We start from the raw sequence: 24,629 nt of genomic DNA, 5'->3' as shown, positions 1-24,629 counted from the left end.
GCAACATTATTCCCAGAATCCAAGCATGCGAACTATTCCACGCGTCATCCGAAACCCAAATCCGGCAATCTGACTCCTCTAAAGGCGGTGAATCGTTCAGAGCCCGGAGAAGTACGCCGCTCTCGCAGCAGCTCTGTTCTCAGACTCATCCACTTTCTTTTGTGCTTCGTTGCTCGACTGCGACGTCGCTTCAGCAGCTGCTATCTGTATTAGCTAGAGTTCCAATCCGCCAAAGGATGTATGAACATACGCTTTCGGTTCAGCAACTTTGCCAGAATACTTTTCGACGTTGATTTCGTTGAGATTAGAGAGTTCGCATCGGAAGATGAGTATGGCGGTGGTGCCGTGGTAGAATAGCGTGGCAGATCGCTTGGTGAGGTAGTGTTGGATTGAGAAGACATTGTGGTGGTACTTCGGTAGCAGTGACAAGTAGACGTCGTATCAATACTGCTTGGAGATATTGAGAGGGCTGAGACAGTCGACTTAATGTATGCGGCTGCTCTCGTTGACAAGTATGACTCTGCCATTGATGTTCCACATGTCTTCTTATATGCAGACTCGTCATATCACTACCGATCAGCTCGGAGACCCTATCAGGTTCGTCATTGCCCTTTTCAGCTGCTTCGGAATTCAACTTGACTCTTCCCCACTCAGCACAAGCCATTAACTGCATGCCTTACACATTTGGTGCAGCCCTCGGAGTACCTACTTGGCGGGCTTTGGTAAGCGAGTGCAAGCATCGTGGTGTCAGCGCTAGGCAACAGTGTTAGGCGTCCAATGCCGAATCGCGGCACTGAAGAACGTTGCATGCACAGATGTCAGGATACACGCGTCAGGTGTGTTTTGCAAAGTCTGACTGGTTTTCTTGATCTGGATTGTCTTTTTTTGTTTGCATGTATCCTTATGGCTGCATGGTGATTGAGAATCTTCGGAATGAAAATAGTGCCGATGATTTTGCCGGTAGGTTGGAGAGGGTTAGCTTGACGTGTTTGCTCCGATGGAAAGGGCGGAGTCTAGAAGCCCATGACATTCAAAGGGCACATGCGACCAAATGAGTCAGATCCAGGCATGTTAATGTTGACAATGTTCTTGGATGCGATAAATGCGATGGAGCTGTGGGAGGGCGTTTTCCCTATCACGCAGACTTTGATTCCACCTAGGCGGCTACAACGAATGTCATTTGTTGAATGCAACAGGTTTTGGCGCCTGTGTCAACTGCAAAGTATTTACACGAAGTTTCTACGGGCCTCCCTTGGACTGCATTCAAGCTAATCAGACACACTGCGAGTAGTAATCACCTCCGGCCTTGCAGGTAAGTCCTGAAGCACCTACACAGCGTTAGTAAAGCCTTATTTGCACGTTTTCTCAGCTCATCCGACTTACAAGTTTTGCATCCAGTGAAACCATTTCCGCCGCATTGGCCGTACCTTGCAACAGAGCAAGCGCCAGAACCACCTCCATTCGTTGGCACAGCGGCGGCAGAGGTGGCTACCGCTGACGTCCTCATCGTGGTTGCAGTAGCTGTAGCAACTGGCGCTCCACCAGTAGCAGTGACAGCTGATCCAGCACTACCAGCAACGGCTTCTGTACCACCCGCGATGACTGCCGGACCGGGAGCGACGTACGAAGCGAGGTTCTGGTAGATGTTGATTTGGATACCGGGGTCGGTAGCCTTGTATGCTCCAGGGAACGATACGCCAGCGGGTGAAGAAGATCCACTACCAGTGACAGTGATCTGGTAGCAGGTGATGTAGAATTGGGCGCCGTTGGCACTACCTGCAGCATGTAGCGCAATAGCCTCCGCTCTCAGTAGATAATCTCCAGGGGCCAGGTTGGTGGGAATCTTCACATCCATCTTTCCACAGTTCTTGTTCAGATCCTTAGTACCCCAGTAATCATCCGAACCGCCACCGCCACCGCTGTTCTTCGCCCATGTATCCTGGAAGACCTTGAAGAAGGGGGTCGAACCATCCGCTGTGGATGCGTCTGCAACCTTGGACATGTAGACCAGAACGGGGCCGTAGTGGGCTCCGCCGATGGCTTCGTTAGCGCATGAGCGGTCGCCGTTCTGCTGGTGCATCTCTACGGTGACGGTACCACCGGCAGGAACGCTGCATTTCGAGGCTGCTGGACCGCGGTTGGCGTTGCAGCGGATGTCGTTGCTTGCTACTGAGGTGACGGGGCTGTTGCCATTGGGTAATCTTGCGCACGTCGACTGGTGGATGGATGTCAGCGGTTGATACAAGACACTTGGGGGTACTTATCTGATCTACACCGTTTACCCAAAGCTGCTGAAAAGTGGCATGAGAGGCTACCTGTGTCGCGAAGGCAGCAACGCCGGTCAAGATGATTGCACTCTTCATGATAAATGCTCTGCCGATGATCGTTGGATGAAATGAACGCAAGTGTTGTGACTGTTCTGGGATGGTATCGAATTGAATACCTACCTATCGTCTCTTTATACTTGCCTCTGTATCCCCTAAGAAGTATACAACATGCTCGCTTACAGGTGGAGTGTAGCCCACGGTATCGATCTAGGCGACTACACCCCAAGAGGCAACATTCTAGAGTATGGCATCGTCGTGTGACTTGCGATTATATGAAAGCAAAGCTTGTCAGTGCCGTAACCCGGGTTCAGTTTTCCACGTGTAACGTCCTGCAGGTGGTGTGGAAATTAATCAGTGCGCCAAAGGCAGCCATTCCGTGTTGACTACACCGAAACTGGGCTCTAGATTCGTTTGACAGGTATGCTTTTGGGGGTGTCGTGCAGGCTTGCTTGCATATAATGCGTGTGCTACGAGCCACCGGATAAAGCTCCCGTCGGTTCGGTTGGGCGCAAGTCTTGTGAACGTATGGTAGCTTCTTCTTCGCATCTCTGCGGTTCGGGATCGAGAATCTCAACACTCGTAACGCGTATGTGCTGATTGGCAGTGGTAACCATGCTGTTCCTGTGGATTGCAGCCCCAACACCTTCGGCAACTGAACGTTCGATTTTCACATTGAATTCGCGAGACCGTGATCTAGGGCGATCGGGCGAGACATCCAGGTCTTAGGGCGACGAGTTATCGAAAGCAATCTGTTTAGATGAAATTCGAGAAGCGACGCGTGCCGCGTTTGCGCATTTCCCAGATCCGGTTCTTCGGTTAGAAAGCTTGTTTTTCTCCTCTTCCCAATATGGCGTCGGAGGTGATAGAAGGCTTAAGTCCAGATGAAGTGGCCGCCTGAGAAGTACGTGCTCGAGTTGCAGTAGGTAGAGTGATGGGTCGGCACCTGGCTGGCTGTTGCCGATGTGGGGACGGCTAGCACGTTTGGGGCAGGGGCCCCGGGGGCGCGCACGACGCACACGAACCTCCCTCGTTCCTTCATCGACGCACATCTTTGGTCGACCATGGTGTATCTCTTGATACAAATTTCGATGCGTGTGCCGTTAATCCTAGTCGTTATCGTCGATTGATCATCTTTCGACGTAGCAAAGTGCACTCTTTCGCATCTGTTGCCATCTGCGTGAGTACATTTTTCTTCATTCACGTAGGTCGACCTCGTCGTACTCTATTCATGCCTCAATCTCTTATATGTGTTGGGTTGTGGTCTCTCCGATGTCTTTGTTGCTACATCATCCACCCTATTGATGCCCACGTGAGTATATCAGCAACCTTTGTCTCTCCTCTCAAGCCATCCTTTCGTCATGATCATAGCCTTGTCATCCTTCAGTCTTCACCATCTTTCTCTTCGTCAAACCTCTCGCTTCCCACAGGCCACACACGCACAGCCCACCTTCACCCAGCAAAATAGCAAACGCCCACACTCACCTTCACCTCGCCTCCCCACCAGTCCAGCCATCTCCCTCCACCGCCTATTTTATACAGAGTATACCACGAACTCTCTCTCGCTATATAGTCCTAGATCTTCTACGTCCCTCCATCGACTCGGGATGGAAGACCTGATGATCGGCCGGAAACGTGCAGCATAGCAAAGGAGTGGGTAAGACCACCGCCAATGCTGGGTCGCTCCCAGCTATGTTGGAAGCCGCGGGTTCGAGTCGTGATAAAACCACTTCTACACTCCCCAAGGCGGCGTCCTGGCATGGCATCTTCGGAGCATGCCAGGATGCCGATTTGGGGAGTGTAGCGGAGTTTTCACCAGACACTTAATACCTCAAGGGTGTCTGTTCTTTTTTGCTCTTGCCTATGTCATATTATGCCTTCTTTCACTTGTAATAGCGGAGAAAACATCTGTGCTAAGATAGGAACACAATGCCAATTAGGTGCTCCGTGCATTAGTCTTAACGTAGGTATGTTGTCTACGTATCCTAAAAGCTAAGCATATGTAGCAATCTACTTATCACTTCATAATATATACTAGAAGATAAGTCAACAACAGCGTTCTGTTATTGGATAAGTTATAGATATAGCACATAGTTATTAATTGCAGATTAATAAATAAACAATATCAAGATAATACCAGGAGAATGGGAGGTTGTCTTGAACATGTTCGGTCATTGATCATGTAGATGAATTCTTAGTCTTCAGTAGCATGAGGTATGCTACTTATACATCCGCTTGGTGTTTTGAAGTCATCAAATTCGTGAAGATACTGCACCCCAAGTCTATACGTCACACCTTTTTAGTCCCTCTTGAGGGGTGTGAAGGTCTCGGCTATGCCCTCGTTTGTAATGATCATCATCTGAAGGCCATCACCAACCTCAATGTGCCTCTCCACGGCGCTCGTGAAGGCGTCCCGTACCAGGTCCTCGACGTGATCCCGCGGTAGCGGTTGTGCTTGCTTCGACTTGAGTTCGTGGCCTGTTCCGCTGCCTGGCTCGTACATGTTCTTGAAGTTGACCTGGTTGTCCAAGAAAGGCATAATGAGAGATGCCGCAGCGCCAGCCGCCCTGCACTGCTCCCTCTCGTAGCTGCCGACCGGGTCGTAGGAGTACAGCGCACCCTTGCCCTCCTCGTCCAGACCAGCCAGGATGGCATGTACGTAGTAGGGGAAGAAGCGCTTGTTGTAGAGGATGTGGCTGAGTCGTTGTGCGCAGGCGGAGACGGTCATGGGCTTTCCGTGCTGGTACTTGTACATCTTGACGATGGTGTCGAGACGCTCCTTCAGCGCATCACCGTCGGCGGCGAAACCGACCACTGACAGCACTATCCTGGCACCCTTGTTCTCTGGTCCCTCGCCGCCGATCTTGAAGAGCTTGGGTGCGTATCGTGTGTTGATGTTGTAGCCGGAAGTCGAGCGTGTGTCGCCTGCGAGGATGGCGAAGTCGGCGCCGGAGATGCCCAGTGTTGAGCCACCGTTGTCCGTGTAGCTGCATTGTGTTAGCGGTGCGTATGTTCAGCATGGCGAGCCAGCGTACGGGTAGAAGCCATGTTGCCGCTCGCCTGACGGGACAGTTGTGGGGGTCTGCTTGAACGAATAGCCTGGGCCGCCTTGCGGAGGTGCACCGGTGTAGAGGGCAGCCATCGTCGAGTTTTGGAGAGGCGGATTTGGGCGGGGTTGCAGAGGTACAGTCGGTATCGGAAGGGGGGTGGGCTGTTGCGACGCTTCTGTTTGTTGGTGCTGGAGCTCTGGAGTTACGCAGCTCGAATGCCTGGAGCTTCCGCGCGCTAGTGTCTTGGCGCCCATGTAGTGAGAGCATGCATTTACCGTCTGTGGCGGGCATGCACAGCAAGGGTCTGGATCAGATGTCTTGGGGTGTACTTCATTTTGGTTGTGCGAACACCGCATTCACAGTATTACTACAAGTCTTCTCAGTCTGTGCTATCTTCTCCCCTCACCTTCTCTCTCTCGACCTTGATCGTCTCCTCTTCGGCGACCTTGACCTGCGCTCTACTTTGCTCTTTGTGCCCTGATCGTCCTTTCCTCTATGTTCCAATTCCTTGCGCTTTCCCGTAGCAGAGCTTGACGCCGTGCCCGTTCCACTCGACGCGCCAGTCTTGGACGCGGACACAAACTCGAGAGCTTCTCTCGGTGCCTTGGATTTCTCTTGGTCTTTGGTCTTTGCGATGCGCTTCTGTGAAGCCCTCAATTCCTCGACATAGGCCCACTCCGGGAAGACTGCCGGTATCGCGACATCTTGTGGCAGTGTAGATGCATATGCGTCCTCTTCGCTGATTCCCGCAAAGCCCATCAGCTTCCGCATGTGTCCCGGATCGCGTAGCACGGACGAGCCTTCCAGGCGCTGGTTGAAATGCTGGCCCTTCTTCTTGAGCTCTAGAAATTGCGCAAACTTCTTCGTCGCTTTCTGTGGTGGTGATCCCGGCGGAGAAGGCGGTATATCGAAGTTCGGTACGGTAGGTAGAGTAAGGTTCTGAATCAGGGCACGTGTAGCTGTGTGTGGTGAACCTGGCGCGGCTTCGTTCGCGTTGGCATCGTCCTCTGGAGGCGGCGATACTGTCGGACCTTGCGCAGGGCCGCTCACCGGACCCGACGATGTAGGCGGCTGTTCGAGAGGCGCGGGAGCGGAGAGAGGCGCTGGGGTGGGCGCGACAGCTGCAGGAATGTTGGTCAACTCTATATTAGTAGCGATCCGAGCCCTCTGCACAGATTTGCGGGTCTCACCTCTGGCTTGGTCGCGGGCACGACGTCCTCGTCGTCACTGTCTGGGTAGTCGATTCCGAGCATTGTGAGTGCGCAATGCTGGTGGACGATGCTCTCGGATTGACCTCAATATGCGGAGCTTGGGCCAGCTCCATGTCTTGGCGGGCGAGCTGCGCAACCACCGACTGCCTGACGAGCGTCGTGACAACAACAACCTCATCTCAGAGCCCACTGCGACATAGCACTCTCTCCGAATCCCGAACAACACCGTCTCTGCAGTTCTGCATTTCAGTCGCCTCTTCCACCATGAACCACCTGCCGCAAGCTTGGGGTCGTGTATGTCTTCCGCCCGCCTCCAACAGCAACAGTACTAATGCATCGTAGCCCAGAGACGATGTATACGGCGCCTACGACCCTTCGCACTTCTCCGCTGCCGGCCCCAACCAGCACACCCAGAGCCCGATCGTCACGGGTACCTCAGTACTTGCGGCCAAGTTCAAGGACGGCGTAGTCATCGCCGCCGACAACCTGGGTATGGCACACTACTATAGGCAGTGAGGGTCTGGCTGACCATACATGTAGCTTCATACGGCTCCCTCGCTCGCTTCACCGACGTCAAGCGCCTACGAAAGTTCAATGACGAGGTCGTCGTGGGTTTCGGCGGCGATGTTTCCGACATGCAGTACCTGGACCGCCTACTCAACTCGCTCGACATCCGCGAGAACTACTCCTCCTCCGAAAACTCGCTGAATGCCAAGAACCTCCACACCTACCTCGCCAAAGTCATGTACAATCGCCGCTCAAAGTTCGATCCATTGTGGAACCACCTGCTCATCGTGGGCATGGACGGAGACAAGAAGCCCTTCCTCGCAAGCGCAGACCTTCTCGGTACCACCTTTTCATCACCATCGCTGGCCACTGGCTTCGGTGCACATCTCGCCCAGCCAATCCTAAGGACAATATTGCCAGATGAGGCCGCCGTGGAGAACGTCACAAGGGAGCAGGCGGTAGAGAAGATCAAGGAGTGCATGAAGGTTCTCTTCTACAGGGATGCCAGGAGTATGGACAAGTACTCGATTGCCGTCATTACCAAGGACGGCGTCGATCTCGATGAGAACGTGAAGCTGGAGAACCAGAGCTGGGCATTTGCCGACAGGATCAGGGGTTACGGCACCCAGGTTGTGTAGAGGGGAATTGATGTGCAAGACCGAACATAACGATCAAAAGCGCCAGCTCACTGAGTAGCTGAGGCTTGAATGATAGACATGAATGAATGTACCAATACCGGTATGAGTTTGTCCCAGGTCTTCTGCTACTAGTATACTGCATGTCCGCGCACTATTACTAGATTCGGCCATCAAGACTCCATGCACATCGGCACTCAAGAGAGCCAACAAGGTTAGAGCTTCGTAAGCTAGAGCGGGGAAGCTCCGCCCAAGAACAACAAACCTGACGATCAGCACTATGAATTCTACGACTGGTTGTTCCTTATTTACATACTTATAAACGCCTTCGTCGGATCTCATTTACAGCTCCATCTCGCAGATTCCTACGCATTTGCGTGATGGCCTCTTCACAAACCAAGAGAATAGTATTTACGGGTGGTTCTGGAGTCGCAGGATGCCATGTAATTGAAAAGCTGCTTACCTTCGGCCACGAGATACTCAACGTGGATGCAACGCCTCTGGACAACCCCAATGTACACACTCTAAAGGCCGATCTCACAGATGGGGCGCAAGCCTTCAACAGTCTGTCTTGCCACTTCAAGATTAGTGAACCCTTTATGGAGCCAGTCAAGACGCCAGATGCAGTCGTACATTTTGCTGGTACGTATCATTTTCCATCCCACCTCTAGACATCCTGCAAATAAGCAGGGAATCAGGAAACATCACTTGACTCCAGCAACAAACTCTCAACAAGACTAACCCGACCCACCTATCAGGCATCCCCCAACCCATGCGCCTCCCCGACAACGAAACTTACCGCATCAACACCCTAAGCTCCTACAATGTCATCGAGGCAGCATGCAAACTCGGCGTCAAGAAGATCATCCTCGCATCCAGCATAACCACCTACGGGATCACCTACGCCGAAGGCAACGTCTCCTACCCGCACTTTCCCCTCACAGAAATCAGTCCCACAAGCCCCATGGACGTCTACGCCACCAGTAAAGTCTGCATGGAAACCACGGCCGCCTCCTTCGCCCGCCGCTTTCCCAGCGTAGACATCTACTGCCTGCGCATCTCTGCAGTTATAGAACCTGAAAACCACGCCAAGAAGTTCTCGGCGTATTTGACTCGGCCTCGGGATTTCAAGGTGCATGCGTGGAGTTATACCGATGCGCGCGATTTGGGGAACATGGTGCAGTGTTGTTTGAAGACGGATGGGTTGGGGTTCCAGATTTTTAATGCGGTTAATGATGAGATTACGGTGCCGGAGGAAGAAGGGAGCAGTGAGGAATGGCTGAGGAAGGCTTGTCCTGAGACGGAAGTGTTGGGCGGTTTGAGGGGGAGGGGGAGTCCGGTTTGTAATGCGAAGATGAAGGAGTTGTTGGGGTTTAGGGAGGAGTTTGCGTGGCGGAAGGTTTTGGGTAGAAAAGCATAAGCTTATGCCAGAAGAGAGATTCGACGCCAACGCTATTGGCTAAAGTAGAGCATGGAAGATGACAAGAGGGTTGTGTGTTTAGAGGTGGATCTGTTATGGATTCCAGAGGTATCCCCCGTGACAGTCGATGTTGTTAGCACAATGTGAGTTCTAGCAAAGACATCGAGAAAACGACACCAACGGCAGTGCCAAAATCCATATCGATGGTTTGTCCATGCTGGACTACTGAAGAAAGAGGCGAAACTCTTGTTGAACGTCATGATTAGCGGTCCACTGTGGTGAGGGACGACTGCGCCGGGCAGGACGGAGGAAGTAGGCGCAAGGCAAACGTCAACCCATGCAGATCCAGTCTATCTTTACCATGTCAGAAGCGTCCGGCTCAGTCTCAAACTTCTGGTGCCATTGAAGAGCACAGAGCCTTCTCAACCTCGGACTGCTGGCGCGGCGTTCTTACGCATCTGCGATATTGCGCAATATCAGGCTGAAGCCGTCGAGTCGGCAACGTGGCATCATAGCTAGGCAGGTAAGACCGTTCCAACCTGACGTCGTCGTAGCGAAGGCACCATACGGTCTGACCTTAGTACCTCGGTCCTGAGACGACCGCGGGAGGTCGTGGTGTCGGCAAGATCGACGTGCGCTGAACTTTGAAACGCCCGCACCCTGGATTAGGCCCTCAGTGAACTTGGTCTGTGCGCATACGCCTTAGGGGCGCAGCAGACATGCGCTTCGCATATCAAAAGGGTCACAAGGCTCAGACTTCGCGACTAGGCTTTTGCTGTGCCGCGAAAAAGCAATTCCACAGTATGTTGCGCCCCATACCGGCGGTCGGCCTTGCAAGTGCGCTCATCCAAACTATCGACTTCTCCATCAACGCTTTACGCAAAGACCATCCCATCTTCCAGCCTAGCTCACCTTCGACAACACCGCTCGTGGAAAATGCAGCCTTCCTACAAGATATCATACACAATATCTATCGCCTGACCGACCTAATTGACAACTCTGAGCTCAAAGAGCTGTACGACGAAAAATCAGCAAAGAGCGCAAAAGCAGCCAAGAAACTTAGCGAGGCAGCGCTGCAATTGCTGAAGCATGCTGAGCTAGTCAAGGAATTGACAGCTTCATTCATCGACGCGCTAATCGCGGCGCAAGAGAAGGGAAAGTTTGGTGACCCGCGATGGCCCACTGCGCGCGAAGCATTATTGAACGGCGTGTGGAAGAAGGCCAATGTGACAGGTACAAAGAAGAAGTACCGTGCCCTTCGTCGCGACATTGAGACGAGTTTACTGCTCGCTATGCGCCAGTATCTGGATCAATCCATTGAGACTGGTCTCGCTCTGTTCAGCGGCGACGAAGGCGTGCACACGAAGCATTGGGAAAAGTGGCAGAACCAAACCCTCGATATGATCCACAGCAATGATTGGAAAAGCAGCAAGAAGAAGGATGTAGAGGAGTTTTCCAAACAGGTTGATGCGCTCATCCAGGCGGAGAAGGAAGCATACTTCCGCGCTACCATCTTCGAGAGGCTGTGGTTCGAGGAGATGGACGAAAGGATGAATAGCATCGATAGTTCCGTCGATTTAGGGTTCGAGTGGGTGATGGGAGACGGCTCGAGACAGGTTGGCGGTTTGCTGGAGTGGTTTACTAATACGAGGGGCGAAGAAATATATTGGCTCACCGGTGCGTCTTCATCTCTTACTATTCCGTCTTTCGATCCCTGAATGTCTTCTTACAACGGCTCCAGGTAAACCGGGCTCAGGGAAAACCACTCTGATGAAATATCTCTTCCGCAATCCACTCTTGTTCCCACATCTCGAGGCGTGGTCTGGTCAGAAACCCGGCATCACGTCTGGGTTCTTTCTTTGGAACAATGGGACAGAGCTGCAGAAGAGTTCCATTGGTCTACTGCGAGCCATCATCTACGAAAGCTTACAGGACATGATATTTGGACCCCTGGAAGAAGACGGGGTCATTGTGCAGAACCTGTTCTCCGATCGCTGGAATGCATTCCAATCCTACGCTGGCGGCCTACACGAGTTCACTTTTCCGGAACTGAAAGCAGCGTTTGAGAGCTTGGTCGGCGATGCTAACAAGAAGTTTCTCTTCATGATCGATGGGCTGGATGAGACGGATGACTATCCGAAGGAGTTGATGGACCTCGTGTTCAGCACTTCGCGGAGAGACAACGTCAAGTTCCTGCTTTCGGCCCGGAGCTCACCAGTCTTCTATTCAGCGTTTGAGAATAAGCCTAGGATGGTACTGGAGGAATACACAAGAGATGATATACAAACATACCTGATCAGAACTTTCGGCGAGGAACCAAAGTTGCATTCGCTAAGAGGGAAGATGGACGGCCAAGAGGAAGAACACATCGTCGGGATGCTCGCTGAAAAGAGCTCAGGAGTGTTCCTGTGGCTGAAACTCGCCACCACATTTCTCTTCGAAAGTCTAGAGCCCGACTCTGATTTCCTCGTCCTGAAAGATCGCGCGGAGGGGCTTCCCTATCTCCTGGACGATCTGCTCGCCCACATGCTCAGCAAAATGGCTCCAGAGGACGTCGAAGCAGTTGGAAAACTGCACGCCCTCCTCTCACATCAAGACATATGCCCGGCCATCCTTCCTTTCTCCTTTGCCTTCACAGCCGAGACGTCAGCAACACTAGCCGCAGATGTACGGCCCTTGACAGCAGTCGAGATAAGTAAGAGAGTCGAAGACATGCAGACCCTCACCCAACAGCGGTGTAAAGGAATGTTGACCATCTTCGACACCACACCACCCGATCAACACGCCAGTACCGAGAGCCTGAGGATAAGCTACACCCACCGCGCGATAAGAGACTACTTCTTTGCATATCCCGGTCTACTCGAAACGAGCTTGAACAACGCGTCTGAACAAACCAACTGGAACGTACCCCAACAATGGGCGAACGCTCATCTCTGGGTCCTCAAAACCCTGTCCTCTTCCACGCCCAAACGCACCAGCAGCAACACCAACACCAACAGCTCCCGCGCTCCCCCACTCCAAGTCTGGACCCCACTATCCAGTGCCCTAGAAAGCAGCCTCGAACTGCACACAGCCACAAACAAGTTCCCACTAACCTACATCCACGCCGCCTTGACAACCGGCGTCTTCCTTGCCCTAAGAAGCGAAACCGGCCATGATCTGCCCCAATATCCCTCGTCTACCGCATCAAGCTCCACCTCGACATCGACCTCTACTACCTCCTCCGCCTCAGCAGCCACCACTCCAACAACCCTGACAACGCCTCTCGACCTGGCCGTCCTCATCAACCTAACCGCCTACATCGCGCTCAAAGCCAAGGCCACAGACCGCCGAGAAGTCCGGCACGCGCTCGATTACAGTCGGGGAATGAGAAAACGGATGGGTGCTGGCGGGGAGCAGGTGTGGTTGTTTGGCGAGGGGAGGGAGAGATTGAGGAAGGAGTTTGAGAGGGGGAGACAAGAAGGGGAAGCGCTGTTGGAGTATTATGCCAAAGCAGTGAGGTTTGGAGTTAGTAAGCCGGAGGTTGAGGTGCCGGAGTGGGTGTGAGGAACGCGTGGTTGGGTGAACCAATGTAGAGTCTTCACGGCTGGCAGGGCTCATGCGTAGTGTTTAACAAAGACGGAAAAGCATTCGTTACAATGATAACAAATAATTTGATAATGTCAGGAAATTAAGCTCTTCTACTACAGGAATATAGGATGGCGGGTATCTCGGGGTAGAGAGAGTGTCCGTGTATGTAATGTTTCCTCCCTCTCTCTCTGGCTCTCTTCAGCTGCAAGCGTTTTCAACTCGGACAAGATGCAATTCAAGAAAGCACAACGAAAAAAGAAAACACTTAAGTAGCAGAAGCTCGAGTGCAAGAAGATGATATGCTGGGAAACGTATCAAGGAAACCATGTACAAGGCGTGATGATGACAGATGGACGAAAAGGAATAGACGTTAGTCGAGTATGCAGGTTAGCTCTTAGCACCAGATTGTGTGCTCTCGTGCGATGCCACCGGTTCATCTCCGTTCTCCTGCCTCATCTTGTCCACTTCCCCGTCATCGGCTCTAGCGGGATGGCCATCGCCCCTCCATCCCTCGTGGTTATTACTCGGGCGGTATTCCTTGGCATGGAATTTCAATGCATCGACTCTCGCCTCGGCCTCCCGTTGAACCTGGTGTCTGAGATGCTTGGGCGCCATTTGACCTTCACTCTCTAGACGATCCAGTTCCTCTTCGTCGCTACTACTCATACTGCTGCTTCTGCTGATCTGAGTGTAGACCACAGCTTGGCCCTCCCTCTTCTTGCGCTCGCGCTGTTCGGACTTCATGGCTTCCATCTTCTCGGCGTCGCCTTGGCAGTCGAGGGTGCGGATGTGTAGGCCAGGCAGGTTCTGGGACATGAATTCTTTAAGCTGAGGGAGGAGTTTGGCATTGGGGCGGTAGGTGCCAGAGTCGTTGTCGATGACGAGTTCGTAGTAGGCTGGGTCTTTGTTTGGGCTTTCCTTGGGGGGTCCGCCGTCGATGTCGCCTGGCGGGTGGGATGTGTTGTTCCCGCCTTCATCCGGAGGCTTGCGGTCCTTGTGCTTTAGTCTTCTGATGAAGAACTCACCGGAAAATGCTACGTAAGCTGCCACATCGCTGTGCATGGTATGCTTGCTCAGCATGTCGATGCCGAATTCTTTACCAGTCTCTGTAAATCGGAAGAGCGCATCGAGGGTCAAGACGTAGGTGAAGATTCTCCCACCCTGATCGTAGTGGACTAGTTCGAGGAACTTTTGCGTGAACTCCTTGCAAGGCGCAGGCAGAACCTTGAACTCTGTGGCGTGATCGAAGTTGTATACGCGCGCGTGCTGGTGGTGCAGTGCCTTGGATAAGACGAATCCTCGCACGCCCTTAGCGGTGAACATGCTCTTAACGAAAGGCTTGAACTCGACGTAGCGGTGGTACATGGCTTCGGGAACCGGACCGCGCATCTGCATCTGATTCGACTGGAAGTTGTACTTCTCAGGCTTCTGCTTGCCGTTCCTGCGGGACACCCTGCCATCGTTGTTGGGCTCTTTCTGGCCGAGCAAGCGTCCCAGGAGCGGCGAGTAGTGCCGTATCCAGAATTGCGGTCCAATCGTATATGCGCGCCCCCCGTTTTCATCCTCGGTCCTGCCTAGCACTTGCACGCTCACGTTCAGCGTGCCGTTCATGTGATGCGCCTTGCCGAAACATACAGCCATGGCACGCAGCGCATAGGCCCGCTTGCTCACCATGCGCTTCTTGATCGGGTATGTCTGGTCGTGTATGCCTCCCCAGTTCTCGTTTATGGAGGGGACGGTAACGTGCACGTTGCCGAGGCGGTCGTCGTGGTCTGCCGGGTCTTCGTCGTATATGCGGCACTTGAGGTTGAAGCCGGACGAGGGCACATTGGCGACCACCCACTCGCAGTCCCACACGGGATCGGTGCTCTGGCGGATCGTCGGCGTTCGCAGCGTCAACGGGGGGTCTTCCTTGTGTCGCGTGGGCAGGCCGGTGTACAGTTGCGCCATGATGAAGGGATCGGCGCTGAGCGTGTTGATGTCGGCGAGCGGGAGGTTGTTGGCGCGGTGGAGGGTGAACTTGACGGTATAGCCGGGCGGCGCGCGCGGTATGGGCGTGTCGTCGAAGCCTCCTTCCGGGCCCTTCTTCTTGCTGCCGGACGTATCCGTCTTCTGCGGCTTTGGGGGCTCGCTATCAGCGCCGTCCAACCCGCCCTCCTTCTCCGGCACGACCGGCGCATGCCCGTTCTGCGCGGCTTCAGGCCTCGGTTCCTTCTCCTCTGCCATGGCCGCGATGCGCGACAGTGGCTCTGTCTGTAAGACGTCGGGTCGTGCGGGCTCTGCCGGCTGTTGTCGCGTCTCGGCGCAACGGAACTGTGGCGCGCGGCAGAGGCCAGCTAGCAGTGGATGTCAAATGTATATCGTCGCAGGAGCAGCGCAGTCTGCAGGCGCATGGCGTGGGCGGGTGTCAGCAGAATATGCAAGGCTGGGAAAAGAAGCGCCGAACGCGCAATCGAAGGCGGGCGCAGCGCAGGATGAGTGTTGATCGCCAGTGGGAGGCTTGACCCTGCAAAAAACAAGCCTTGCTAAGCATCAGCCTAAAGCCTGACGACGTTGAACACCAACCGCCCGCGCGACCAATCCAGCACCCACTCTCCAGCCGCCCTCTGCGTTGATTCGCCCATGTCAGCTGCCGGCTCCACACACTTTCTTCTCGGCCGTCCTGGGTGGGAAAGGGACTTGCATGTGACGTCCCAAAAGAGTCAAACCACGACAAACGGGCTGACGTCACGGCGGGTGGGACCGGCTCGACAAGCCCTCGGGGTGTGGCTGGTGGCTGTGAAACGACCGGGCCAAGAGTTTAATGCAATTGTGTTGATCTATTCAATTACAGGTTTCTTAGAGCGAAGAGTCGTCATGCCTTTGCCAGCACATCAGGCCAAAAAGCAAAGTGCCGTGTCTATCACTTCTCCCATTCATCACTCGTCTATTACAATGTATATGCCAAAAGACAAACGCCGCGCTCGCTGCAAGATGCTGGTGCTAACATGCCGCTGGAAAAGGGTATCATACAAAACAGGCATCTAGACGCCCAAGAAGACATCACATCAGGTTGAAATAAAGTCCCCGGTCTTGGGACTCGCTCAAGCAGCAGCCATGGTGATCTGCTTGCCCTTCATCGACTTCCACTCTACGAACACCGCGCCGACAATCGACATGGCACCGCAAGCAACCGACACGTAGAATGTCTGGGTAAGAGTCAGATTGTAGGCCGTTAGTACGCCGCCGAGGTACTCGGGGTCGATGGCGTTCTTGAGCTCGGTTGCGCCTGTACGGAGGACGATGCTCGCATCGAGATCGGGCACGATGCTGGCGAGGTTCTTGATGAGCTGGTTGGTGAAGACGTTCTGGCCGACCGAGATGAAGAGAGCACCGCCGAGCGTCTGGGTGAACATCATGATCGCGGTACCAACGGGGATGTCGTCGGCCGGCAAGACTGTTTGAACAGCTACAAGGGTCTGCTGCATACCGAAACCGACACCAGCACCGAAGATGAACTGGTAGCCGATCCACTGCGGCGAGCCGCTGTTGACTTCCAGCGTTGACAAAAGTCCGGCACCAATTGCCATCAGGATGGACGACGTGAGCATGAACGGAGTGTAGTAACCCAGAGCTGTGACGGCACCACCGGCAAGCATCGAGATGATGACAAGTCCCAGAATGGCGGGAAGGTTCATGATACCGGATTTGGTTGCAGACGCGCCCTTGATCGCCTGGAACCAGATGGGAAGGTAGTAAACGATGAGGAAGAAGGACGCGCCCAACATGGCACCAAACCACGCGCTGCCCCAGACATTGCGGTTGAGGAACACACGAGGAGGGACGGTGGCATCCTCCTGCTTCCACCACTGAATAGTGATGAATCCACAGATGAGGACAAAAAAGATGACGAAGAGCGCGATGATACGTCCGCTGTTCCACTCGTACTTGCTACCACCCCACTGGAGCGCAAGCAACAAGCAGATGATAGCCGGCAAGAAACACGCGGTCCCGGGAAGATCGAACTTCTGAAGCTGCTGTTGCCATGTAGCCGTGATCTTCTTGCCACGACGCTTGACATTGAGAAAGGGGATGATGAAGGCAGCGGTAACGGCACCGAAGGGAAGGTTGATGTAGAAGCACCATCGCCAAGTCAAATGGTCTGTGAAGGCTCCGCCCATGCTAAAGCAAACATTAGTCCATGTCGATCTTAGATCCAAACGTCTTCTCCACAACTTACAGTGGGCCAGCAACAGACGCAATACCATACATGCCTCCAATGAGTCCCATGTAAGTAGGGCGACTGCGCAGCGGTACGGTGACCGAGATGATCAAGATGGCTCCGGAGAAGATACCAGCTGCTCCGACACCAGCGACAGCGCGTCCGATGATGAGGGCAGTCGAATTTGGCGCAACACCGCAGATAAGCGAGCCGAGTTCGAAGATGAAGAGCGCGATGAGGTATACCCATTTGATGGAATAGTAAGTGTAGAACTTTCCGTAGATGAGTTGCGTCGCGCATGTAGTCAGTAGATACGACGACCCATACCAGCCTACATCGTTGAGCGCTTTAAACTGATCTGTAATGCGAGGAATAGCTGTTGCGATGATTGTGTTATCCTAAACAGAGGCGTTAGCGCGTACTCACGTGCAGATCTCGTGGGTTGGTTTGACAGGTGTAGCCGCTGTCGATCAATGGCGTACCAAAGCCGTGGAACCGGGGATTACAGAAGGAGGCAACTTACCAACGCCATGCAGAAGACACTTAGACAAAGTGCCACGGTAATCGCAGTAAGCCTCCATTTTGTGGGGTATTCAAAGTTGTCGTCGTCGTCTGATGTTGGTTCGGCTGTTGAGTTGGGTCGCGAAGTCTTCTCTTCAACGATGGGCTGGGCAGCATCCACAGCTACACCAGCAGCAGGAGCAACGGTTTCGACAGCACCCTTCTTCTCGTCGGTAACGGTAGCTTGGACGCTGGGCGCAGCGGTTTTCTCAGAATCCGTCATGCTGGACGGGCGGAGCTGGTTTGCGCTCATGGGCAAGGCACAGAGTGAGCGTGTCGTGTATATGCGATGGTAGAAGAGAGTGGTCGTAATGCAAGTCCGGGAGTCGCCAAGGAAGCAAACAACTATCGCCTAGCTCGTCGATGTGCGAGGAGTAAGTAAACACAAGCAGCGGAAGACTCGTTGGTAGATAGGCAGGCAAGAACCACCACGGGGGCGGAAAGCACAGCCTCTATATACTACCTGACTCTGCAGGCCCCAGAAAGGAGGTAAGTAACGAGAGCGGAGTTAGGGCTGAAGGAATCAAGGGAACCGACATTTTCCTTGCCAAATGGGAGGCAGACAATCTTTCGTCCCCCGTTCCGTGCTGCGAAGGCGCTAGAATTAGCTGCCGGACAAAGCTTGGTACCAGTGGGTCTCGGGGGGTCCATTCTCCCTCGCATACATCGTATCTGGCATCTGTGCACCGAGATGACTCTCTGCTTCCATCGCAGCATGCCACCACATTTCGTCCGCGTCAAACACCCTCACGGAGTCATCCGCCTTCTCACTGGCCGCCTGAACCCCCAACATGGCGCCCCCAGACGCCCATTCCTTCACACCGGTGACTCGATGACTTTGCGATTTGCACCTGTCACTGCATCGCAGGGGCCGTCGGGAACCGAAGACCTGGATTCGAGTCTAGAAACATGGTCACGAAGCTTCGCGCCGTTGCAGCGATCTTGCGGCTTAGCTAGTGTCCGTTTGCATCAAGCTTTTATTTGGATGCCGGAGTCCGCGCGCGCCGACTTATTTTCGATGCAGTCTATGCGATGATGTTCTGACATGAACGAGCATGTTTCTCACACGTGTTGCGTTTATGGCGCAGTGCATCATTCCCTTTGTGCGCACTCACGCAGCTCATCTCAGCCCCATCCCACATCGACTGAAAGCGCGCTCTACCTAGGTATCTGCACAGCGGTGACCGCTCTCAGCTTTCGTCCGCAACCCTCATTACCACACTTGCAACAGGATGCAGCTGCCTAGAATTCCGTCCACCCCTACCGGTTAAATTTCACCGTGGTGGATCTAGTCCAAAAAGTGCTAACCCGTCCCGTTCACCGCCAAGCTCGTGTGACTCGCATTCGAGAAAAGCTTGGCGACAGATCGGGGGTTCGGGGTGGAAGAGTTGGCGCTCCCTTGTCGCTTACGCGAATGCGACGGGAGGAGATGACGCATCCTCACTGCGGGTTGTAGATTTGTGTCATGGTGGCTGGCTTGGTAGAACGGTAGGATGATTTGGGCTATTGCTACTACGTTGTTTGTTTTTGCACACAGAGCGCATCTAGATCTCGCGAGTGTATCCTCTTGAGGGTTCCTATTAGCTACGTATAATGTTGGCTTACCATATCCCACACGGTCATAGTATCTTGCTATCAGCCTTCATGTTCAGTCGTGTGTTACTATACACGACATCTGCATGCACTTTGAACGCGGCTAAGCATTTGATCGTTTGGCAGGCACGTCACACCACACATGTCATGCTGCAGGCGTAACGTTCGAGTAATATCGCACGGGGAAGCAGAGAACGGACCGATTGACGTGTTGAAGTCGCCATGTAATTCTCTAGCCTGGTCTATGTTGGATGCCTGATGGTGTTCTAAGCTTACTCCGCGGCGAAGGCAGGTAATGTGAATCCGTTCAGGCCCAGCGTTCCTGATTTCGCCCGTGGACGATTCTACTTGACATTTTCCTGGATCCAGTTCCATATTCTCTCGACGTACTCCTTGTCCAGCGGCTCGACATTCCTCAGCGCCTGTACAGACTCGCTCGTCTTTTTCGTTGAGAACTGTGGTTGCGCGGTCTTCTCTGTCAGTTCGCGGCCGTACGATTCCTTCCAAAGCCCCAACAGCTTCAGCGCAGAATGATCCGAGTCACCAGCCTGTTCTAGACGCTCTACCCATTCTTTGGGCGAAACTATCTCAAACTGATCTTCCTTCTGAAGCCACTGCAACATCTGAGTCCAGCTTGGTTCGTGGTGCGGGTTCAATACATGGAACACTGGCATTTCCCCATGTTCCTTGCGAGGACCGGCAGCTTCAAGGAACGCTTTCGCCGCAACGTCGACTGGCAGCCAATCTAGAGGCTCATCACCGAGATCAGGTAAACATTTGATGAGTCTCGCGGTACTCAACATCATGGGCCATGCCTCCTTTGTGTTCCATACCCCTGATGTGGAATCCCCAGCGAGTTGTCCAACACGGACTACTGCTATACATCCGCGAAGATTCGTCCGATTATGCGCTTCAAGGCAGATGTGCTCTGCGACCCACTTCGAACGCGAATAACCCAATGGAGATGCTGATGAGGGCTCAGATGACACCACCTCGGGTAGCTGACCAGACGCGTCGAGGGTGCCGTTCATGATGGCTGCAGTAGAAGAGCAGTACGTGAAACGCGGAGGTTGTGATCGCTGTGACTTGAGGGCAAGATCGAGCAGGTTTCGCACACCGGCGATGTTATCTTTCTCAAAACTGCGCAACTTCAGGCGGAAGTTGACAGTCCAGGCGACGTGGATGATCGAAGTCGCGTTCTCGGCGAGGTACTCGTATACGTCTTCACCCAGTCCCAGACGTTCTTCGCTCAGCTGAGACGGTATGACTTTGATTTTACCATCCGCAGCTCCTGGGGTCAACAAGCTAACCAGTCCACGCTGCTCCAATGCTTTACTGACACGTTCTCTTGCTGCATGCTCATCTGCTCCTCTGACAAGACAGTAAACAGCCTCAACATCCGATCTTTTCTGCAACAGGTCTAGAACGTGTGCTCCCAACGCGCCGGTCGCTCCCGTTAGTACCACCACTTCGATAACTCCCCTCTTCGCAACGGAGCCATTGGTAGCGGTACGCAGTGTTGAAGCCGTGAACGAGCCATACTGCTTCACCAGGTCTAACATCAGCTTCTCTTCGTCCTCACCACCGGAGTCGCTCTGTCCATGCCTCTTCCGTAAGACATAGTCTGTCAATCGTCGCACGGTACCGCAGTCCTCAACGACGCTCATCGGGAGCTGACCTTCAAAATTGGGAATCAAGCGTCTCAAACGTGTCCTCAACTGCATGCATGCGATTGAGTCGACACCGTAGGAAAAGAGATCTATGTCTTTGTTCAGTTCCGCCGTCTGACCCGTCATACTCTGAATGAGGCCGATTAGATGCTGGGGCACGTCGTCGTCGCTTACTTCAAGTGACGAGTCGGAATCTTGTGAGCCATAGGCGCTGTTAATAGCGTCTTCAAACCGGGACTCTGCCGCTCTCCGGATAATGGTTCCTTTACTGCTCTTCTCGAGTGGCTGATCTTGGTGAGGTAGCGGAACGAGCATGTCAAACGATATCCTTGCATGGTCCTGGCTTTCGCTGTTCAGCTTCTCGACTTGTATTCTAATGGCGCCTAGGAGCTCTTGGTCTGACATGTTACTTGACTGTTTTGATCGCAGGAGAAGAGCACCTGGGAAGGGTCTGTTATTGCCAAATATCAGCACATCGTCGAGATAAGGAGAAGTCGCGATAGCGTCTTCTAGGGGCGCCGGATCGAATTTCTTTCCGGTTATCAGTGTGAGTTGCGAATCTGCTCGCGAATGGTACAACCATGCGTCCTTAATGGTCGGATGTGCTGCAAACAAGTCGGCAGTTGCAAAAGATCCGTCCGGTCGGTTTTGTTTGGCCTGTTCCAAGTCAGCCGGTCGTCTTGTCGTATAAGATCCTGCAAGGTACCATATGTGGCCATCCGGGCTTGATAATAAGCTCGGCTAGGTCCCCTTCGCGCTTCTCGAACTCTACCAATTTCGGTGGGTTGTAGTTCCGCAGATATTGCCAATCGTCGTCGGCGGCAAAATCGCGATATGAAGACAGAATGAAGCCACACTCTGCACTACCAAATCGGGAGATGAGATTAACACGGCTCTTTACTAATCGGTCGCCCACTTCTGCTGGCAATGCAGCGCCTCCAACGCCCACAACATCCATGTCTTGGAGCAGCTGCAGACCCTTCTCGTCGGCCTCCATCATTTGAAGTACATAGGGTACGGATGAGAAGTATTTGACTTTGGGTAAACCTTCCGTCGCCGCGTACGTCTTGGCCACATCCAGGCATTCGCAGATGTTGCGTGCTGTGATTGGTACATCTTTGCCCGGGAAGAGCCAGATCATAGCATTGCTCGTCCAGCACCGGAAGAGATCCGCGATGCCGCCATGGTAAAGGGGCGTTGTAGTGAAGGATGCTAGGGCAGGAATCTTGGGGAGATGCGGAAGCACGCCAATAGCCGCACGATGGGATTGCGGGATCGGTTTTGGCAGGCCTGACGAGGTTCCAGACGTGTGGTGTAAGTACGCAATGGATCCTTCATCTACGTGAAGAGGTTCGACGCTACTCTCTGGTGGGGTCTGGATCACATCGAGAACGTCTTCTGCACCACTCAGTGGTAACAGCGTCACTTGTAGCCCCAGCGTACCTTGTTCTTTTGCCAGCGTCTCGGTCTGCTGGGCCCGTTCAGTATGGGCAACATCGTAGAAGAAGTCAGTAACCTCGCACGCTGTGCAGAGATGCAGGATGGCTGCTGGCTGGCATTGTGGTGCTATCAGAAGGACGGAGTACCCTAGTCTGATCAGACCCAGCCAAGTGAAGAGGAATTCCGGAGAGCTGTGGCACAACAGGGCTACAGTCGCTAGCTTGCGAGATGTGCCAAGGCAAGTTGTGAGGCGCGAGGCGAAGACGTTGGTGCCCTGGTCAACGTCTGCAAACGAGAGGACGCGGTAGTCCCATTCCCGCTGGTTGGGTCGTGGTATAGGAAAGCCAACAGCTGGGAGTAATGGATGATGCTGGGATTGCTGACTGAGGAACTCGCTAATGTTTCGGTAGGACTTCGGATTGGTGTTCAGGGCTGCCGCTTGGCCGAGCGTGCAGACGAAGTAGTTGTTCTGCATTTTGGGGCGCATAACGAAATGCCCAGGTAGACAGGACTATCTGGTCCAATAGCCTGTGCGACTGGATTTTGAATGCGTCAGCTTCAAGTGGCGTGTGCAATGTTTGCGGCCACAGTAACAGCGACAATGCAAGCGCCATTAGTCGTGACATCATCTTGGCTGCAAAGGCAGTAGCGACCCTGCAGCTGCTACTTGGGCAAGCTACTGCATGTACAGCACACATGCGACTACATCCGATGAAAAGATGAGGCTGCACACAAACCCTCACGATGGCAGCAGGTGTTTGATTTCCTGTAAGCTCTGGGACGATAGGTCAGCTGCTGCGCGCACGAACCATGCGTTCAACCAGGTCATGCCCAACCGAATGCAGCCTTCCAAAGCGAGCCGCCACTCGATCGCATCGGATGCAGTGAGTACGGTCCCGCGAGGGGGTCATGATGGCAGACGGCGTCACGAGACGGCTAAAAGAGGCTCGAGAATGTTCTGCGTGCGACAACGGCTGGAGAGCGTCGCACACCCGCGTAATCGGCTTACGACAGGTGTTACCGTGTACTGGCAACGCCACAGTGACTATCGTGTTTCTGGGGTAGCGAATGCGGGCAACGTCGACGCCTCAATGCTCGACCCAGTGACTAGTGTCTATCGACGTGTCACGGATGTTGAGTTGTTGCAATACTGTACGGCGAGTGTTCACTGCTGGCGACGTCCAGACGGCGTACCGTGCCTCATATGTAGAATGCGGCACCATGTATGGCATGTCTGACAAGCTTGGAGCATTGGACGCATCCAGCGCCTCTCCGCCCTCCGCCCAACGGGCTTATATCCGACGCGGCACAACCAAGACAATGTTTTGGGACAGAGGTGGGGAAAAGGTGCAGCTAGCAGCGCGGCGGTGTGTGGCAATGCGAATAGCTTCACGAGGAACATGGTGCGTCTTTTAAGGCAGATTTGGCAAGGGCCGTGATTGGTGGTGCCGACTGCCCACATGCATTGGGCCGGTGGATACGTCGTTCGTCTGTGCGGCCCGAGGGAGTGAGCATATGCGGGCCACCCAGCAAGGCAATACGCTAGGTAGTCGCAGCCGGAAGTCAGGATCCGGCATTCTCGAGCGACGGCAGCCGTGTTTGCTGTGGCTATGCCGCATGTTTCTGCTGCTCGAGAGCCGCCGGGCCTGCTGCGACATGCGATGGCATCTGAAACTGTGCGACGTCGAGGATGCGGTGAGCATGGTGCAAGGCGCCCGTTGTTTTTGGGCGGCCGCTGGTGAGGAGTGGAGCTCGGCCCGCCAGACGATGCTTGACCGTCTCTGAGCAGCCCCGTGCGCGTCAGGCGATGGGGTTTGCACAGCGAAGGCGATGCACAGGCGCGTTGACCTGCGACCATGTTCCTTTGTCGTGAGCCAAGCAGGTCAACACATCGGCGCGGGGCGGTATGTCGCGCAGCCAACCACGGCGGGCCTGGCTGGGGGCTCTATCCGAGGCGTGACGGGTTTGGCATCAGTCGTCGCCTGAAACACACACGGCGACGCTGACGATGGCCGCTCGCGAGGCTGCTGCTGCGTGCCCGGCGTCGCGCAACAGCGTCCGGATGTTCGGCCTTGCCCCAACGGCGCTGCAAATGAGCAATTTGCTAGCGGGCGGCTTTCGCATCAGTCGCCCAGGTAGCTTTTGATCGCGTCTGAGCGTATCTCGAGGTGCAATTGCCCTAGCTGCTAGAGGCAAGCACGGCCGACTAGCGCTGTTTGCCCAGCCCGTGCGCGGCAGCATATATTCCTGCCCTCCCCAGCAACACCCGCCTCTTCTATCCGTTCACCCAAACCAGCATTAAATCACGCTGTAAGTCCCACCTGTGCTGCGCCCGAAGCCCCCCTCCATATAGTGCGCCCATTGCCCCCTTCACTGCTTCTCCCAAGCCCCAACCCGCGCCCGCTCCACCGCTGCCGATCTCCCGCTGACTCTGTACCGCGCAGGCA

General features: G+C 54.0%; 10 protein-coding genes across 10 annotated transcripts; 4 read left to right on the top strand and 6 right to left on the bottom strand.

Annotated features, from left to right (window-relative positions):
* Positions 1-1,272: 1,272 nt before the first annotated feature.
* Positions 1,273-2,363, bottom strand: J4E84_003795 (uncharacterized protein; the record flags this gene model as incomplete). Its single annotated transcript, XM_049386404.1, has 3 exons — positions 1,273-1,328; positions 1,384-2,215; positions 2,316-2,363. 3 exons carry the CDS (start codon positions 2,361-2,363, stop codon positions 1,273-1,275), a joined length of 936 nt encoding a protein of 311 aa, XP_049246253.1.
* A 2,260-nt stretch (positions 2,364-4,623) lies between these two features.
* J4E84_003794 (uncharacterized protein) lies at positions 4,624-5,466 on the bottom strand (the record flags this gene model as incomplete). Its single annotated transcript, XM_049386403.1, has 2 exons — positions 4,624-5,311; positions 5,360-5,466. 2 exons carry the CDS (start codon positions 5,464-5,466, stop codon positions 4,624-4,626), a joined length of 795 nt encoding a protein of 264 aa, XP_049246252.1.
* Positions 5,467-5,776: 310 nt separating this feature from the next.
* Positions 5,777-6,627, bottom strand: J4E84_003793 (uncharacterized protein; the record flags this gene model as incomplete). The annotated part of the gene is made up of 2 exons (XM_049386402.1): positions 5,777-6,514; positions 6,565-6,627. The coding sequence occupies 2 exons, from the start codon at positions 6,625-6,627 to the stop codon at positions 5,777-5,779; spliced, it is 801 nt and encodes a 266-aa protein (XP_049246251.1).
* Positions 6,628-6,849: 222 nt separating this feature from the next.
* On the top strand, positions 6,850-7,730 carry J4E84_003792 (uncharacterized protein; the record flags this gene model as incomplete). The annotated part of the gene is made up of 3 exons (XM_049386401.1): positions 6,850-6,879; positions 6,928-7,075; positions 7,126-7,730. The coding sequence occupies 3 exons, from the start codon at positions 6,850-6,852 to the stop codon at positions 7,728-7,730; spliced, it is 783 nt and encodes a 260-aa protein (XP_049246250.1).
* Positions 7,731-8,107: 377 nt separating this feature from the next.
* On the top strand, positions 8,108-9,147 carry J4E84_003791 (uncharacterized protein; the record flags this gene model as incomplete). The annotated part of the gene is made up of 2 exons (XM_049386400.1): positions 8,108-8,369; positions 8,486-9,147. The coding sequence occupies 2 exons, from the start codon at positions 8,108-8,110 to the stop codon at positions 9,145-9,147; spliced, it is 924 nt and encodes a 307-aa protein (XP_049246249.1).
* Positions 9,148-9,950: 803 nt separating this feature from the next.
* Positions 9,951-10,865, top strand: J4E84_003790 (uncharacterized protein; the record flags this gene model as incomplete). Its single annotated transcript, XM_049386399.1, has 1 exon — positions 9,951-10,865. One exon carries the CDS (start codon positions 9,951-9,953, stop codon positions 10,863-10,865), a length of 915 nt encoding a protein of 304 aa, XP_049246248.1.
* A 52-nt stretch (positions 10,866-10,917) lies between these two features.
* On the top strand, positions 10,918-12,693 carry J4E84_003789 (uncharacterized protein; the record flags this gene model as incomplete). The annotated part of the gene is made up of 1 exon (XM_049386398.1): positions 10,918-12,693. One exon carries the CDS (start codon positions 10,918-10,920, stop codon positions 12,691-12,693), a length of 1,776 nt encoding a protein of 591 aa, XP_049246247.1.
* A 411-nt stretch (positions 12,694-13,104) lies between these two features.
* J4E84_003788 (uncharacterized protein) lies at positions 13,105-15,402 on the bottom strand (the record flags this gene model as incomplete). Its single annotated transcript, XM_049386397.1, has 2 exons — positions 13,105-15,030; positions 15,397-15,402. The coding sequence occupies 2 exons, from the start codon at positions 15,400-15,402 to the stop codon at positions 13,105-13,107; spliced, it is 1,932 nt and encodes a 643-aa protein (XP_049246246.1).
* Positions 15,403-15,800: 398 nt separating this feature from the next.
* On the bottom strand, positions 15,801-17,702 carry MFS1_2 (MFS sugar transporter; the record flags this gene model as incomplete). Its single annotated transcript, XM_049386396.1, has 3 exons — positions 15,801-16,878; positions 16,937-17,316; positions 17,442-17,702. The coding sequence occupies 3 exons, from the start codon at positions 17,700-17,702 to the stop codon at positions 15,801-15,803; spliced, it is 1,719 nt and encodes a 572-aa protein (XP_049246245.1).
* Positions 17,703-19,416: 1,714 nt separating this feature from the next.
* J4E84_003786 (putative NRPS-like protein biosynthetic cluster) lies at positions 19,417-22,657 on the bottom strand (the record flags this gene model as incomplete). Its single annotated transcript, XM_049386395.1, has 2 exons — positions 19,417-21,399; positions 21,449-22,657. 2 exons carry the CDS (start codon positions 22,655-22,657, stop codon positions 19,417-19,419), a joined length of 3,192 nt encoding a protein of 1,063 aa, XP_049246244.1.
* Between the last annotated feature and the right edge of the window lie 1,972 nt (positions 22,658-24,629).

The sequence above is a fragment of the Alternaria hordeiaustralica genome (genome assembly GCF_023758085.1).
Source record: "Alternaria hordeiaustralica strain BMP 2776 chromosome Unknown scaffold_5, whole genome shotgun sequence".
Taxonomy (NCBI): domain Eukaryota; kingdom Fungi; phylum Ascomycota; class Dothideomycetes; order Pleosporales; family Pleosporaceae; genus Alternaria; species Alternaria hordeiaustralica.
Note: the sequence above shows the minus strand (reverse complement) of the source record. Positions and strands in the feature narration are given on the sequence as shown.